This window comes from Perna viridis, chromosome 4 (genome assembly GCF_037379345.1).
Source record: "Perna viridis isolate PV_CMFRI_1.1 ecotype Kerala chromosome 4, ASM3737934v1, whole genome shotgun sequence".
In the NCBI taxonomy this organism is placed as follows: domain Eukaryota; kingdom Metazoa; phylum Mollusca; class Bivalvia; order Mytilida; family Mytilidae; genus Perna; species Perna viridis.
In genome coordinates, this window is record NC_142448.1 from 36,143,374 (window position 1) to 36,161,668 (window position 18,295).

Consider the following 18,295-nt stretch of genomic DNA (forward strand, 5'->3'; position numbering starts at 1 on the left):
AGCTCTAGCATGACGTATGAGTTGTGATACGAAAACTCCATACGCAGGTGCTGAAGGGATGTTGCTACAGATGAAAGGAAAGTTGACAATACGGAATGAATAGTTATCGCATTTTTCGTATAGTTTGGTCAGTAGTTTTCCTTTACCAGCCTAAGGAATGAAGCTTCGTTGTTTTAAGAGTTTTGACAACAGTTCTCTCGGTGAATTAGCATAACTACTTTCATGTGCCGTTCAAAGTTGAATTATATCGTTATACGGAACATTCATTTACATGATATGACCAAACTACAATAAATTGAACGAATTTGAGGACATTGACAAAATGATGAAGAAAATTTGAAGAATAAATATTTCTTGACAAAAATTGTAAATTGATATAGATTAATACACTCTCGCTGATTGCCAGATCCTTATACGTCCTCAGTTATTTCCAACAGATGTTGGTAGTCTCAATTCGATCTCAATACTTTTACTTTGCCATCAATATGAACTCGTGGATTGTTTTGAAGTGTATTTCGTTTACCATGAAAACGGATGTATTCACCGTTTCATATTTTTCCTTTCGTTTACCTAGGACGCAACATTTCATAAGCAAGTGAACAGATCTTTCAAAGTACACCTGGTCGATGCTCCCAGTGTTTAGTGAAGTCCTGGTTGCTCAATTGCCTTTAATATTTTTCACGTGCTATATTGGTTATCCAATGTTCTTTGTTGTGTGTGTGTTATTTATTTTCCCTGTCTTGTCGTTATCCCTGGATTGTATTCTTTTGATTATCATTCAAATCTTAGTTCTCTTGATTTTACTTTCCACATACATTTATAACTGCCAGCTTAAGACTAATCTTTTTAAAATGTCCGTACAAGAAAATGATATTTTACCTCCAAAAGATATACAATGTTGACAAATAATCATACTTAAATTGGTCTAAACCTCTCCGAGAAAAAAAAATATTCGTTTGAATTTGAAAAAAACACTGGTATTGACAAGTACCTGCAAATGGGTTCGAAACTCCGAGTTTTACGTTGATATTTTAAAAATCGCATTGGTTCTCTTGGTAATACTATCGAAAGTTATTCTACCATGTCAACATAGCCGATGAAATGTATCCCCTCGCTTCTGGTGTTAAGTCTCCCTTGTTACTCTTCTTGCCATATTAGCAAGCTCTGACGACCATTCCTCATTATGGTAAAGTTTCACCTTTTATACAATAACCTACCCTAATTGCTCTTGCGTTTCCCTCCTGTTTCTTCAATGTATTCGATTCTACTTTCGACTTGACCGGTTGTACCTGTTACAGATCTTTTTTTTTTCGACAGTCTTTCTTTGTAGAACTATCTGCTTTGTTATGTTTATAAAAAAGAAGGTTGGTATTTAAATACTTTAAATTCCCCAATAGTGCTGCGGACAGGTAACAAAAAGTCCTTTAGTTTTCGAGTTGAATGGGCCTAGATGATATACGGATGTATCATATGTCAATGGAAAGATAGATCAATGTAGTTTTTGAATATCGTACTTATCAAAGTGAAAAACGGTAACGTTGTCTGCTTTTTTGCATTAATTAGAGGAGGGGTCAAAGATCAATGTACCCCAATACACTTTGATAAGTAATATAAGTAGATTCGTTCATTGTAGGCATTAGGAAACAAATAACAGGTAAAGATCACATGTATACAATTTCAAAAAATGTAAAAAAGGACTTTTCCGACAAAAGTTGACAATTAGATCACAGAACAAAAATGCCCCTAAAATGGTTGCATTCTAATGCATTTTCAATGATTAAGAGATAATAAGACACCGTAGAATATTACAATGTATGTCTAAATGTTCTTTACTGAATAACAAATAAAATAAACACAACGTTCTCGATTCGATCTGCAACATAGACTTTGCAAAATGAGTTTGAAGTTGCACATTTTCACATATTTTAACTACTAATTATACTAAAATTGTAAAATATTGTAAAATACGAAATCAATTCCCGGACAACCTGTTCTGTTTCCGAACTGTTGATACAACAGAAAAGCATGGATATCATCCAAAGTAATTTATTTTTTGACATGATCAAGATCTTAAGTGCTTTTTAAGCAGATAGATAGAAGTTTGACATATTTTTTTCTGTTATTCAATGATCGAGCCCTCAACAATGTTCGTTGTCAGGAAATTGGAATGAAGAATAGGATATCCATATAGTCAGGACAAAGCACCAAAAATACCAAAATAGTCATGAGAATAACATATATAAATTTAAAGAATTAACTAGCAAGCCAGGCTTGATAAAAAATGGGGGTTTGGACCAGGTCCATAGCTAGGATATTCATTTTAACGCCTTTTCTCTGTTTTTCCTTAAGCGGGTTGATCTGTTCTTATATAAATGATGTAATTCCGGTTTAAACGAAGGAGGGAAACTCTGGCATTGCTTAAAAGTTATCTAGTATGTGACGGTAAAAAAAAGAACTTTATAAAGATTTTTTTAAATGGATTATTTCAAATAAAACATCAGCATTTATTATCATATTATACAGACCTATAAAAAATTCCAAATTATGAGTGGCTTATTTCCGGTTCCTATATTTTACAGCATCTTTGTTGGGCAAGGGTTGCAGTCCTGCTCCCCCCATTGCGTGAAGGGAGGTGGCAAGACCGTAACCCTAGGGTAGCGAAGATGCTTTTTCAGTTGTGATCCCATATTCAGTTTAATTCTTATTGGTATTTAGAATATAACAAATCAGAATTAGAATGAACCATAAAGTGGCTCACTTATTCATTCTTTACGTGAAACAGACAACCATGATTAGCTGTCCGAAAATTAAAACTATGACATTGTAAATGTTCAAAACAACTTTTCTACCTTGTCAAAATATGACAGCAGAAGTAACGCACAAGTCAATGCACAAACCACTTACTGCAACTGCTCTGTACATGTATGTTTAAGCCGCAAAAAAGAAGAAAGTTTATAAATACTTATGGACAGTAAAAAATGCAAAAGATAGATTGTATACCCTGTTTTTAAACGTCGTGATCAGAGCCCCTCTTTTTTGTTTTAATATTCTTGATCCACCCCTGGTCTGGACAATGATGTTTCCTTTGAACTAATATTCTATAGCAGCTATGATACCATTGTGGCCTATTCGTACGGCTACCAAAACTGGAGTATTTTTGAGAGGTAAAAAAAAAGTTGTTATTGCGTCTGAACTTACTTATTTTTGCGTTAGAACTAATATTTTTACAAGGAATCTTTTATCATCTAGTTTAGTATAGTCCGGATCCAGAAGGGGGTGCATGGGATTAGTTTCCCCCTTTTTATTGGAAAATTTGTCATTCTCATGTGTAAAATTGACAAAAATAGTAAATAATATCCTAGTACACACCCCCTTTTTTGAGGAACCCCGGCTGGCACCCTCCCTGTTACAGTGTGGATCCGCCATTGCAGAGGATATTGCATTACAAGCGTCAGTCTGGCGGCGCACAGCTAAATAGCACAAGACATTAAATGTTGTGACAACATGCATGTTCATGTTTGCACATGCCTCCATGCAAAGTTCAAAGTTCACAGTTTATGTATTGTAAAATTTATTGAGAAATCCCGCCTTATCATGAACCCTCGAGTCGCATTTATTGTTTGAGAATCCCTGAAAAAGTTTTTTTTACATTTTTGAAATTCTATACATATGATCTTTACATGTTACTTATTTTCCGTTACCTACAAGAAATGATTCCACTTAAATCTCTTATAAGAGACCACATTTAAAATGAAGAAGGATAATCTTGGGGAGAAACGAGTACTCAGTTATTTTAGTGGTAGGGAATGGGGGAGTGCCTTAAATTTCAGATGGTTTAGTGCTAATCTATTTCAACCACTTTTCAACTTTAGTTTTTTATTCTTCCCATTGCTTGATACATTGCATGTGGTCTATCAATATTTTTGATAATTATGTATAGATCCAGCTATACTTTTGTAAAATCTCACATGGCAAAATAAAACTTAAGGTACACCAATGATCCTCGTATTTTTGCGATAATTTGCGCTATGATTTCGTGCTCTTTGCATAATGAATGCAATCGCATCTAAGTTTTGATGGCAATGTTTTACTCACCTACGCAATATCGTCTTGCGCCTCACCTCGTTGAATGAATCTCTATTGTGTATCTGTAATCCGTGCAATGAACCGAGTCAGCAACTGTATTGCATTCTGGGATTGTCATTGTTCATGACGTTCCTCATTGGTGAAAACGTATTTTACGAGAACGCTGCGAAGACACAACATTGTCCACGAGGACTGAAATTGAATTTCTGATTATGTCCATTTTAGACACTTATTTTCATCTTCGAAATCGACGTTTTGTTTTTCTTTTTTTAGTCTTTGTAATGTCATTTCTTTAAATCATCAGAGGCTCATTCTAATGTGTAACTATTAATCTTGCAAAGGAGATCGGAGCGGACTTTTAACAAAACAAATAGATATTTTTTGTTAAATTCAATTTCACCAATTTCTCCAATAAGGAAGTGAGAAACACACCGACCTTTACATATGTTAAGATAAAGTTCGGCTTTTATATACACTTAAAAATGTTTATTAACGCAGTACAATTTTCATACAAAAAGCCAATTTATAATCATATATAACAAATTACTTTCACTTTGATATGAAACCTTTTAGTACATTTTCATAGATGCACACACATACGTTTACTCAACCAGAAAAACAAGTTTGTTTAGTTTGTTCATGACATTTTTAAATCCAATTCTAGCCTGACTCGAATTTTCATTTCTATAATTCTCAAGTTATTGACTGGAAACCAAAATGTTCTTCTCTTGACAAAGATGATGGAAACAGCTTCTTCATACCAATTTGTTACCGTTATTCATTTTTTAGCTGTATGAAAAATGCAATTTCCAAATTAATAGTTTCGGTCTTTGTTACTAGTGATTAATAATTTTAATGATACAAAAGACAAACAAATACTCTGTTTTAATACATAGTAAATTTTCAACCGGTATGATGATAGTATGGTTGCCCTGTAAGTAGAAACAATAGACCAATATTAAGTACCAGTCCATATGAGATTCAGACACTGCCAATGGTAAAGTGATTCATGGTGAAGAAAAAACCCTCCAAACAAACGATGTTTTTTAGTCTACATATGCTATGCTTTTACATTACAACAATCTTTTCTCCAATCAGATTTGTACTTTTTAGAAAATCATGTATTCATCTTCCACTGAAATCAACCAAATCAAGAACTATAAATCTTGCAAAATGCAAATTTCAGGTACAACCTATATAATTTATATCTCCAAAGCGCAACAATCAAAAGATAAAATAAGACTGGTTATTCGATCAATAACTGTCCCTGAACAAGAAACAAAACTGAGTTCGATGGGTTTCTTTGACATATATGAATCATGTTCTATCTGATTTTTACAAGATTGAAGTCATCACTACAGAAGTTTTATGGTCGTCATCATGAACTCGTGGATCGTTATGGTGTATCCATCAGTTATTTATGTTCTTTGTTGTGTATATCTGTTTTCCACGTCTGGTCTTTGTCCCTGGATTACATTCTTTTGATTACCGCTATAACCTTGGTTCCCTTGATTACTCTTTATATAGACTGCTGCTTAAGTAACTTTTGAATAAAAATTGCTATGTCATATGACAGTGAAACCTGTCTAAACCGAGCCCCACATAATATAATTTACTGTCTAAACTACTCACTTTTAAAGTCCATTTATGTAAATTTAAACGTATTATGAAGCTTGACAAACCGAACACCTGTTTTAACCAAACAAATGTTAAATCCCAAAAATGGTTCGTTTTAGACAGGTTTCTACATTCCAAAATGAATTGCCAAAGTTCAATTACCTGGCCAAAAAGGAAAAAAAATATTAAGAAAAACAAACAAATATTTTCGTTTTCACGTAATTGATAAGAAAAATGTTTTTTGCACTAATTAATGAATATGTACAACGTGTACAGTGAAAACAATTAAAATATACAAAAAGGATAAAGATATAGAAAAGTAATGATGTATCAAGAGAAAAGGAATAGAGCTCTTCCTAATAATCACATCATATTTGACGTTAGAGCTTTGAACAATTCAAAATAATCATTTAGAACTAAAGAATTTTCTTCAGTAATGACTGATTTGCGTTATTTCTTCACTTCAAATGAGATTGTGAGCGTTAGCAACCATGTTTTACATGTCTTGATTCTACAGTATTGTGTTTGAAAAAATAATTCAAATCAGGCTAAGAAAGGATGAAATACTTTCATGCAGCGAAATCGAACCCTGAAAAATCCGAAAACGTGTCTATGGCAGACACATTAAAAGTTCCATTATTAATAGGATAATTAATTGGAAAGAGTGGAGAACCAAAATATTAACTCGAGTGCCAAAGAAAGCCTAGATTTAACTAGTGCGCGAAACTTGTTAATGCGTTCTTGCCAAGTTGTTCACGATAACCAATTGATTATCCTAATATTATATAAATTTTCTCCATTATTCCTTGCTTTATTTCAACGTCAAGTTAAAGTTTTGTGAACGGCGGATTGATATTCGTTTTGGCGGGAGAAAGTGCTAGTGTGAAATTACCGAATTTATTTCAGTGTGAATTATCGAAAATTTTACACTGGGAACATTCGGTAAATCACTGCTATCTATGCAATAAATCAATTTAAATTAGTTTGAAACTCGGTAAAAAGAACACTATCTAAACCGAAAGAAGAAATTAGGTTAAGACAGGATTCACTGAATTTTCCCTGTTGAACTTACTTTGAAGCAGGGAGTCACAAATATTTTCATTGCAGTCTCTGGTATGACAACAGGCTGTACAAAATTTTATTTCTCCGTGCTCCCTCCTTGTATGTGTTAATCTGTATGCATCCAGTACTGCGTCACATTCCTAATTGAAGACAAAAATTATCTGCTTTACTACATTTTTGACTTAAGACAAAAATAATTAGTTTTACTATAGTATTACGAGAATCTGAAAAAAAAAATGAGAAATTTGATAAAACATATTCAGAAGCACAATTTCGTTTTCTTTTGTATCAACTTATAAAACCATGCACAATTTTGTCAATAAATTTGATTTTTTTGTACCATGAGAAGTAAAGAGAACATACTAATTTTACTATACCAAGTCGTTTGATGTGACCAAAAATCTTACGTAAATGCATTCCAAGTAACTTCGCAGAAGAAGATTACTCAGTTACGAGCTCAAACTCTAATGTATGTAGCTGCACGATTATGGCTCCTACACACGCAGGCATATAAGAATTTTACAAAACACTTAGGACCGACTTTATTTATATATACGTTATTTGGTATTCTTTTTTATCATCTGCAAAATTAACTTTCTGAAATAATCCACTGGTGTAAGTATGATAAAGTAAACCTCTTTTCTTATACGCTCGTCGTGCCTTCTGTTATATTATAAAGTGAAACATTAACAACTTAACGAATAAAGGATATCAATCTTCTGAATGAGATGCATCAAAATTAAAATTGAAAAATCAGTATAATAGCAGGGTACAGATCAAGATCAAAATTATAATATAGAGTTTATATGTTTTATTTAGCCTTAGTATTCAGAAATTTGTGAAAATGAAATCTAGATTTTGATTGAGAAAAAAAGATGAATGAATTGCTTAAATTTTACCGAAATTCAGATAGTCTATTCATTTTGTACATTTTGTTCACTGTTCAGTCAAAAGTCTAGCAAAAAATTCGTGTCAACACCAGGTAAACAACTTAATATTTAGTGTAAGCATTCACTATTTCAATATGTATAATATATGTGAAATATTGAATGACAATATTGTTTCTTGATATTTTTTCTGGAGTTAAATATATCCGACAAAGCAACAGTAGTTATAATTTTCAGCATTTTGATAAGATGATGAATACTTGTGGCACCATTGTGATATTATTACAATGAACTAAAGCCATCCAGTTTTCATTGTCCTAATATTCATATATTCACCTAGGTTTTGAAAAGTGTTTAGTTGTTACAAGAAAGTTTAATTGCACCATTAGAATCAACACAAAATTTTCCTTATCATTTTGATAACTTGAATTATGTTGTTATACATAATTATACATGTTTCTGACTTTATTCATGTTGCCTGATTCTTACCAAAACCTTTTAAAGGAAAATCAATAGGTTTATTTTATTTGTTTTAAGAAACATAGTTTAGTACAGAAGTGTGTTGTTCTTCCCTCAACTAAGGAGATAGACATAGGGTAAGGGACATAACTCTTGAAATCAGTGATATGTCTGTAGTGTATTAAATTTCACCGAAGCTTATCAAGCTTTCATTTGAAACTGAATGAAATCAGTCCAAGTTACTTTGATGCTTACACTAGATTGCTGTAAAATGCTGAATACAAACGTTCCAATGATAGGTAAGAGTTGCATTCCTTATCCTAGGTCTACTTCCTTAAATGAACATCCTTATGTACGACAATTAATAAGGAAAATTAAACTTTCTATCAGTCACAAATTTGAATACATTTCAAAAAACGAAAGTTTAAATATGTTTATTGTGAATTTTACTACATAAGACATTTAATCATATAATAGTCAATGAATCAAGGGAAAACAACTCTTTGCCCCTGAGTTAACTATGTAAATTGATGTAATTGACAGAATAACTTTCAGTTAGATATATTATATTGTTATTTTACCTTTAAATATCAATTATTCATTTCATTCATAAAAAAAACATGTTTATCTTGCATTGTAAGTATGTGATAATGGCATTTTTTCTGTTCTTTCCTACACTAAGATATAAGAAACACGCTTCTTATCTTCTGTGGAGATTTATTTTGAAGGCTTTAACATCTCATTAACTTAGCATCGCAACTTTATTTAATCTTACACACTGGAAAGAGAATTGTGTATTTTGTAAAGAATAGTGAACATGTATTGAACAGTGAAAAAATCCACATCCTGAATATGAGAATTTATAACAATGCGTAGCAATACATAGTAAATCAAGAGGCAGCAATATGATCTGAATAGTTGATTAATATTACTCAAATTATTGTATCTTCAATTGTATTTTTGTTATTGTTTGTGTGTATAGAACATCATACATACTTCTTTCCGTTTACATCCTAAGTTGTAAATTAGTATTCCATTTGAGTAAACGACTTCCTGAAAACAAACCTACGACAAAAAAGAAAAATGAAAAAGAAAAACAAATTTGCTTTACTGTCTTTAGATCATGTTGTGCGAAGTGTTTATCTTTGGTCAGCATCGACAATTGTAAGAGTAAAGTAAGAGGAAAGTTCGAAATCGACAAAAGTCCCAAAGTAAGTTTAGATTTTCTTTATAACAATGCATATGGTGCTTAGTCCATATAACTATAATTATATCACCTATAAATGATCTGACGACTGTAATATGATGTACAGACTTAAAGTTATTAACGAAACTACAGAACTGATAAACTTTTAGAAATAGACAATAAGGAGAGTACTAATAACAAAAGGCAATCTCAAGGTAAAACTGGAAACCATTACAACGGTCCAGATTGATTTTGGTACAGGAAACTGTAAAAAAAAGACAAAACGTTAGTTTATTGGTAAGGTTAGAATTGACAGCTGCAAATGGATTGACATTACCTCATTACTTGGGCACTCCACAAATGTAGAACAGTTTTTTGGGTTTTGGACTTTGTCACACTGAGCGCACCATACATAATTTGGATCTACCTGTGGACCTTAGATAAAAAAAAAACTATATTTGTAGGTACCATTTACTTAACTGCCAGGAAAGGAAAATCTAAATGAAGTCAGTGTTGATATTTTATAGAGTTTCAAATTTTCTGTTATGTTCTGTGTTTGCAAAGATTAATCAAGGTTACAAAAATAATATATTTTCCAAGGATAAAGACTAGACTTGGAAAATATACATAGAACATAATATTACCAAAATACGTACAGAGGAACACAATTAAATGAACCATTATGACTTTACTAAAACTTGCAGCATGAATCAGGTATCTTACAAAATTTTCAGGATACACATTGAATTGATACCAATGCGGACGTAACAAGTGTCGTGATAAGACTGAAGACAGTATGGAAGGTCATAGTTACTAAAGAGGCTTGGTTGTATATTTTGCAGAGCCAGGTATGGATGTGACGCAGGAGCATTCCCGAGAGTACTATATGTGGTGGAACGTTAGTCAAGTAACTGAGATAATTTTTGATCATGATTAAGTATGCATGAAATGAAATCTGTACTGCACATTAACAGTAATAAAGGGAACCTAGATTCTAGCGGAAATCAAACCAGACATGGAAAACAGACAAACATACCAAGGAACATAAACTAACCAAAATAATACATACAAGGTTATTTAAGTAACTGAGCAACTTGGACTCCACTAAAAGCCGAGAGCCTGAACCAAGTGTACCGGTAGGATAAGCACCGTTTGCTTTTCTAGAAACACCCGCCGAGTTGCTCATAAAAGTCAAGTCCGGGGTAAACGAAAGAGGAAAGGGAAACTATGACACGTTGGACAAATCAGTTTTCACGGCTCAGATTAATACCACGTAACAATCCACAAGTTCATGGTGATGACACCCTCAAATCTTCTGTAGTGATGTCTAATTTTATAGCAACATAACCCTGTTCCAGAAGTCTAATTGTAAGAATACTAGAGCAATACAAATAGTTTACAGTTACAGTTCTGGTCTAACGTATGAGCTGTGATATAAAAACTACATACGCAGGTGCTAAAGGGATGTTGCTACAGATAAAATAAACGTTCACAACGCTGAATGAAAAGTCATCACGTTTGTCGAAAAGTTGAGTCGTAATTTTCATTTACCATCGATCTCTACTTGTAGGTCAAGATATATGGCTGACTTCACAGTGTCTGTAGTGTCCTTTATCTCAAGTTCCGTGGGATAGATTCGATGTATCAAATCCCCAAAACTAGGATTGTTTAACAATAATACGTCATTCATAGGTTACAGACCACCAAATCAACCAATGAGCATTTGGAACGTACGCAAAAATAGTCCTACGCAGAAATTACCCCTGTTCCTCATAGTGCTGTGAAAAAAGTTCTCATCTTATTTAAAAAATTTAAACAGTTTCTGAAAGGAAAAACATTTCTGTACATTTTATAGGTGCATTTTGCTTCTTGTGATGTGAGGCCTAATCTCCATAATGATTTTTAAATATACCCCTATCTTGTGAAAACACTGGGATTTCCCATGCTATTTATAGACCCTTCACTTCTGGTGACCAGTACTGCACTGCAAGTCTGCTAACCCCACATGCCATTCTGAGGATTGTGAGCTGACATATGTAGAATCATGCTGATATATAGTCCTCTGCAGGTTAAAGTTAAGGTAAAGTCCAGAGAAGCCATTGAATATTGTGAAATTAGCATAGAAGCCTATGGAAAGTGGAATTGGTGGTTTTTAGCCTTATATAGCGAAATAAAGAAATTAGGTTCCACACTATAGATAGGTCGCTGCAGATAACTTTATGACAATTTGTGGAAATAAAGCTATGTTGAGACACTTAAACATGCAAATCCAACATTTTTTCCTGTGAAAAGTATATATTTTTCAAAACCGTACACGATGGAGATCCATAAAAATAAAATAGATATTCTTTTTTATTTTGTTATGAAAATCTGCAGCCATGGTAACATAATAAAAATATACATCAGTTTTCATCACAAATTTTGGATGCCTTCCGAAAATTAATTGTCAAAAAACAGGTTTTCTAAAATATCAACATAAAAACTGTCAAAAAAAGTAAGTTGGCATGGTATTATTGTAAAAAAAAGCAAATAAAAAGTGTACCTTTTCCTGCTCATTTGTTCATGATTTTAATTCTTAAAGTTCGAGTGAAATTGTGCATTTTTGAAAAACAGCCTGTTGGTGCAGGGAAAAGAATCAAATCCGGTGAGGACCTGAATCTTTCCGGATAGCTTAAAGCATGCAATTTACACCTCTTTATCTTCACAAGTATTGCATCTATTTATGTACGATTGCTCTACTACCAACAATCAATATTTCCACCAAGTTTCACCTCTTATTTTTAAGTTTTACAAAATTAGATCGGGTCAGTTTTGTGTACAAAACAGTGCATTTGTATAGTGCAACCTTAGATGATCTAGCTAAAACGATGTTTTTCTTTCGGATCATATCAGCTTCATAAGAATGAAGGAAAGGTCAGCAAGTAGAGAAGCACAATTTGTTTCGATTGGAATGCCGATCGTTTGTTGAAAAAAAACTTGTCCACCACACTGGACAAATATGTTGTCGATAAAAAATTCCAGAATTGTGAAAACACTTTCTCTATCAAGAGCTACAGATTTTGTGTATAGGTGTACCATCATTTTTGGAAAAACAACGATGTATGTTTTTTTTTGAGTCGGGATTTTAACTTATGGGGATTAGAAGTAAAAACATATTGATTTTCGCGGTTGCTAATTTCCGCCGATTCTGTCAAGTGAAAATTTTTGCGGGTATCAATTTCAAAACTGATTAGGCTGCCAAAGTGTTATATATCTCGTAGTTGCGCGCTTTTCAGTGCACTGGAAAAATACGGAAAATTTGAACACCGCAAAAAGAAAAACATTAACAATTTTGGCAATATTCGCTGGCGAAGAAACCATATCTTTGAACTATCTACATATCACTGATGTATGATAATGGTTAAAGTGAAGACATAAAGTGAATCGTACTTTTAAAATTCTTTGTTATAAAGAAAGAATTAATATTCTTTTCTTGAACAAACACAAATAAGGAAAATCCTGATGAATTTTGAGTCATTGCTGGTATCGAGCTTGGTTGCCCATGAAGTTAATATACTCACTCTGTCCGCAGAGAAACCCATTACAGGGAACTCCAAATTTATTTGTTTTTGCATCACAACATTCAGAACATAAAACAAGGTCTTTCATTTTACCATTCTCAAATTCAATTTGCCTTTTGCCCGCTCCAACAAGGTTCTGCTCAGCAGTACAGACCTAACAAATCATATATCAATATTAAAAACTTTTATGTTTAATATCATCAGTTTGAGCATTATCCAAAGTGCTACAACAATAACAAAAACCTACACGTGTAAAAAAATAAAATAAAATAAAATAAAACAAAATGGATGTGAATATGCAATTCCGGACCCCCTAAACTGGGGGCATAGAGCAGATGCAACGGAAAAGTTAGCTTCTTCAGCCTTTCTAAATACAACCAGCGAGTTGCCGAAAAAAAAAAGATGAACACCATGGAGTGGTAATCACATCGGTTCTTCTGCGCATATGCACAATAACGATCCACGAGCTCGTGATGACAATAATTAAATATTTGTAGTGCCAAGTATAATCTTGTTGCAACATAACTATGATCAAGAAGCCTAATAGTAGTACAACATGTATATTTTAGTTAGTTTAGTTAGTTTAGTTAGTAACGTTCGCGGTCTTGATGTTTATATTAATTGTACATACCGAAGCCGATCTGCACCCAGCTTTATAAACAATATCCATGTTTGGTAGCATTAGTTTGAATAGATAACACTCCTGAAACGTTAGTTTTTCATTAACGTATGTATATTTTAGTACGTGGTCAATATTTTTTTATATAACGCTTTAACATCTAGATATTGTTAATTAGTACGCACAACCGATAGGAATCAACACCGGGATAAAAATATAAATTTGGTTTGATATAGTTCAGCCTGAGCCTGTTCCTGTAAAAAAACAAATATTTCACGTCACATCTAAAAAAGAATTACTGGTGAAGAATGATAATTATTACTCCGCTATTATTAAAATTACAATCTTCGTTTTGATAATTTGATGTATAAGAAATATCTGAAAATATCTTCCCAACAACTTCTATAGTTTACTACAGTAGGTTTGGTGTAGTTCTGAGAATAATAGGGGAAGTACAACTAAAAATAGCCATTTGAATACCTGACTTTTTATGAGCAACTCGGCGGGTGTTTCTAGAGGAAGCTTACCCAACTGATGCACCTGGTCAATGGTTCCAGTTTTTAGTGGAGTTCTAGTTGCCCATTTGCTTTTGTTACTTTGTATGTATGATTTTAGTTACTTCACGTTCTTTGTTGTGAATGTCTGTTTTTCCATGTCTGTTCGTTGTACCTGGATTACATTCTTTTGATTATCGTTATAACCTTGGTTCCCTTGGTTATTCTTTCATAGGAAACTGACTCACCTCTTGTCCATCTTCACAACGAGCTTCCTGGCGGAAACATTCTGTCACGTCTTTCGCGCCATCACATGACAGGCACCTCAGCCCTAGAAAGGAAAAATGTACTTGAAAGGAAATCAGGTACTCATTTCACACGTTTCTAGCATCAACAAAGCACTGTTAAAGACACAAATAATAATAATAAAATAAGTATGGAACGATTAACCTACAAGCTCCTGCAAATTCTATACAAGCATATAAAAAGACAACCATTAACCTGTCAATTAGTATTTTTTTTTTACAGTTTTCAAATGATTTCATAAAACCACATCACTAGGTCTTCATTTTTTTCTTTATTAATTATTTCTTTTTTTAATTACTAATCAACATTGAGTAAACATTTACTCAAGGCATTATTTCAACATATAAACATACAGTACATACCATTTGCTGCTGTAATGAATAGAATAACCACAAGATAAAGTACTGAAAATTAAAACAAGATACCATAACTATATATTGAAGCTGATTCAATGATGGTAATAAACAGTGCCTTGTTTATATGATTTTCATGGTAAACTAATGGTCTACCATCAAAATACTTTAGCATCCAAGCATTGGATAGTTTGTCTGAAAAATGCAAACTTACACATATTGAAACCTTTTCTAAAAGAGAATATCCATTAAGCTGTTAAATAATTAGAGTTTGAAACGTTTGGTGAAACTGACCGTTTCAACTGTGTAAAGTGATTTTAGAAGAGTATGTAAGATGTTTTGTTGGAGGATACAAGACGGAAAAAGGAAATTTTATGGAAAAAGTGTAATTAATGGAACCAAGATTCTGGTGGAAATCAAAAGAATGTAATCCAGGGACAAAGACTAGACATGGAAAACAGTCACACACAACAAAGAATATGAAATAACCAAAATAGTATATACAAAGAAACAAAAGTAAGTGAGCAATTAAGACTCTGCTAAAACCTGGGAGCATATGGACCAGGTGCGCCGGTAGGTCCAGCGTCCTTATATACCCTGATAATTGGTAATATACGTACTGATTTCAACATATGTTTTATCCATACGTCTTCTGTTATCTAACTTGGGTATAATCCAACAAAAAACCTTGAAAACATATATGATGTTAAATTGAAAATCAAATGTCATATACGCTTGGCCATAAGAACAAATGAGTTTACTGCACATACATTTAATGGTGTTATAATACTTTAAAACCAAAAATAAAATCAAAAATACTGTAATAGGTTGCATATAGAAATCGAACGCTAAACCTGTGTTATTGATATGAATTAATACTTAGGTCACATTAATGTAAATGCTAAAATTAGAGTTTTAACCAATTTCAACACTAAAACAAGATGTAAAGCTATTTTAAGGAATATTAGATGCTATAAAATACTGATAATCAGTTTTAGATATAAATCTAATTACAGAAATAAGTTCGTAGAGTACAGCTTGATACGACAACAAAGATCGAACCAAGAACAGTTTAAGCAACAAAACTTAATGGTTAATTTATAGTAATTCTGTACTTCTACAGTAATACTTGTACAGTAATACTGCTTCTATATTATCTCATTTTACGGTTTAAAACAAATGAAAACTTTGTTGACGCTTTACTCTCAAGGTTTTGTTTTTTCAATTAAAAGTTAAAGCAAGAATATCATTTATAGAACAATGAACATGATATCCACGATCTTAGGATAACTATTCCAAGGCAATGGAGAAGAACCAAATGATATGTTTTCTTTCCAACACATATTTTTATATGCATTCTGCTTTATACAAGTGAACAAATAGATCAGGATGTGGGGACAACACAGTGGAAAATATTTTATTTTGATTATGAAATATTCTAACGGTGTGATTAGAACATGATTTAGACTCATATTTAACGAAACAAGGAGAACTTTTGTCACGTTTATACCTATTTTAATGCATAAAATACACTGAAAAAATATGCTTCCCTTTTAACATTATCACCTAGTTTTAATAAAAAAAATGTCATCCGACCATTCGTATTCCTATCCCCCTTTTCAATTTTTCAACCCTATAAACCAAGGAATTGGAGCTTCAGTTAATATAGTTCGATATTTTGGTACTTCAGAAAAAAAATGAATAAATAAAATAAACACGTGAATCTTAATATTGTTGGTGATGATTGAAAAAAAATGATAAAAAACTAGTCATTGCAAGAAAATCATCCTTTTGTCACGTTGTATTTAAAAATTGATGGCGTTTATCGACATTGGTAGAAATTCTTAGCTATTTTTAGCAGAATTACATGTAAAATAGGACAAATGAGATAAGTAATAGAGAAATGAAATATCAACAGTATGCTCAAAACGAAATAGTGGAATTTGCCTCCAACAAATATCAGCATGAGGAAAAGGGAATAATTTGTCAAAGGAAGTAGAATATATAGGTAAACTAACTAACCTCAACAGTTTGGCCACTGATAAGACTTTCTCCACTATTTTTATCAGTTCGTTCTGTTCACCGTGTTTGTTATGCAATATAACTGGTGCATTACATGTAGATCTGTAAACTTGTTTCGTTTTCATCTTTAGTTTATTGTTATGTTATTTGAGTATATAGTGGCAACTATTTTGGTGTACCTGTATATAATGATGTTTGGGGCTAGCTGCAGCCTGTCCCGTCGTACAGTGAAGATCAATTGGTGATCTTGTGCTGACATTTTTATCCCGTTGGGGTTATTGTTTTTTTTACTATTTAATATACATATTCTTATTATATGCAGCAGTAAGATTTTTCGAAAGTATTTAATATAAAACAGAACATCCATTAAAAAAATGACTCAATGCAATATCTTAATTTCTTTATTTAAAGCGTCCGCCTTAATACTACTCAAGGGCCTAAAAAACTCGACTTGTGATAGGTTCATGGCAACATATTTGTCATTATCACTCATTTCCATTTAGTTGACTGTTCGCGAAAAAAAATATTGATAGGCAATAACCCTAAGAAATAAAGAAAAATATCAGACACTCGATTTGTATCGTGTAATTAGTAATATCCTAAAATCGTCGAAATATTTTTCACTTTTTTTCAGTGGTCAACCCAAACTTCCAAGACTTTGAGGAAACTACTTTTTAACCCTTATCACAGGTTGTCAAATTACTGTAAGGCGCTTTTATTTCGCTTATTCAGCGATAAAAAAAGGCGGCAATAAAATAAGTTTACAGTATTTATGAACTACAATATTGCAATAAATTTCCTTTCCACGAGACTTTCTACAGCTGACTCACACCGTATCACGAACTCGTGGATCGTTATCATATTTCGATCTGCACCATGGGAACGGATTTTATCAACATGTCATAGTTTTCCTCTCCTTTTTCGTCTATCCAGGGCGTGACATTTTTACCATCTCGGCGGGCGTTTCTAGAAAAGCAAAAGACGCTTACAGTATCGGTGCACCTGGTCCATACTTCCAGTTTTTAGTAGAGTCCATATTGTTCATTTACCTTTGTTTCCTTGTACTCGCTATTTTTGGTTCTTTCATGATCCTTGTTTTCTGACTCTTTTTTTCCTGTCTGGTTGTAGTCTTTTGATTTCCTCTCGAACATTAGTTATCCTTATTATTTTTCCAAACATGTTTTTCAGTTGAGATAAAGTCATATGAAAATAATCACTGCAAAATGTATACGTTTGAAAACTTCCCGACTGATACAGTGGTACCTTCTCAGCACTAACAATAGATAAATTTCGCGTCATTGGTGTTTGTTTGGTAATTTTTTTTATGAAAAGCAACCGAATCGGCGCACTGAAACAATGTCCCAAAATTAAGATGTAAAATGAATGCTATTCTTTTTTGATGATTGTGTTTTGTATCTTTTTTGTTGCTTCTGCATGCGATTGCACTTCTTGGTTTTTTGTTCTTCTTATTATTTTTTTTAAAACCTGAAGCAATCAAGACAATAAAACATATACAATTATAACGCTTTTAGAGATAAACAAATAGGCAGACTATACAATTTCCGGCTTACCTATTTTTCGTGTTTCAATTAATGATAAAGGTTTGATAATAAATAAGTATTTAAAATCAAAAGATATCACCTT

The 18,295-nt window shown here is 32.6% G+C and overlaps 1 protein-coding gene across 3 annotated transcripts; it reads right to left on the reverse strand.

Annotated features, from left to right (window-relative positions):
- Nucleotides 1-4,709: 4,709 nt before the first annotated feature.
- Nucleotides 4,710-16,740, reverse strand: LOC148619924 (uncharacterized). 3 transcript variants are annotated; one of them, XM_088580353.1, is made up of 10 exons: nucleotides 16,652-16,740; nucleotides 15,250-15,316; nucleotides 14,639-14,680; nucleotides 14,219-14,301; nucleotides 13,489-13,560; nucleotides 12,858-13,011; nucleotides 9,635-9,732; nucleotides 9,108-9,176; nucleotides 6,776-6,905; nucleotides 4,957-5,018 (listed from the first exon to the last, which is right to left on the reverse strand). In XM_088580353.1, exons 2-10 carry the CDS (start codon nucleotides 15,272-15,274, stop codon nucleotides 4,990-4,992), a joined length of 702 nt encoding a protein of 233 aa, XP_088436479.1. In that variant the 5' UTR covers nucleotides 15,275-15,316; nucleotides 16,652-16,740; the 3' UTR covers nucleotides 4,957-4,989. The 3 variants fall into 3 exon arrangements, with proteins under 3 accessions (XP_088436476.1, XP_088436479.1, XP_088436477.1); XM_088580350.1 differs by lacking the exons at nucleotides 4,957-5,018; nucleotides 16,652-16,740 and adding an exon at nucleotides 4,710-4,875; XM_088580351.1 differs by lacking the exon at nucleotides 16,652-16,740 and having other exon boundaries at nucleotides 4,957-5,865.
- Nucleotides 16,741-18,295: the final 1,555 nt, after the last annotated feature.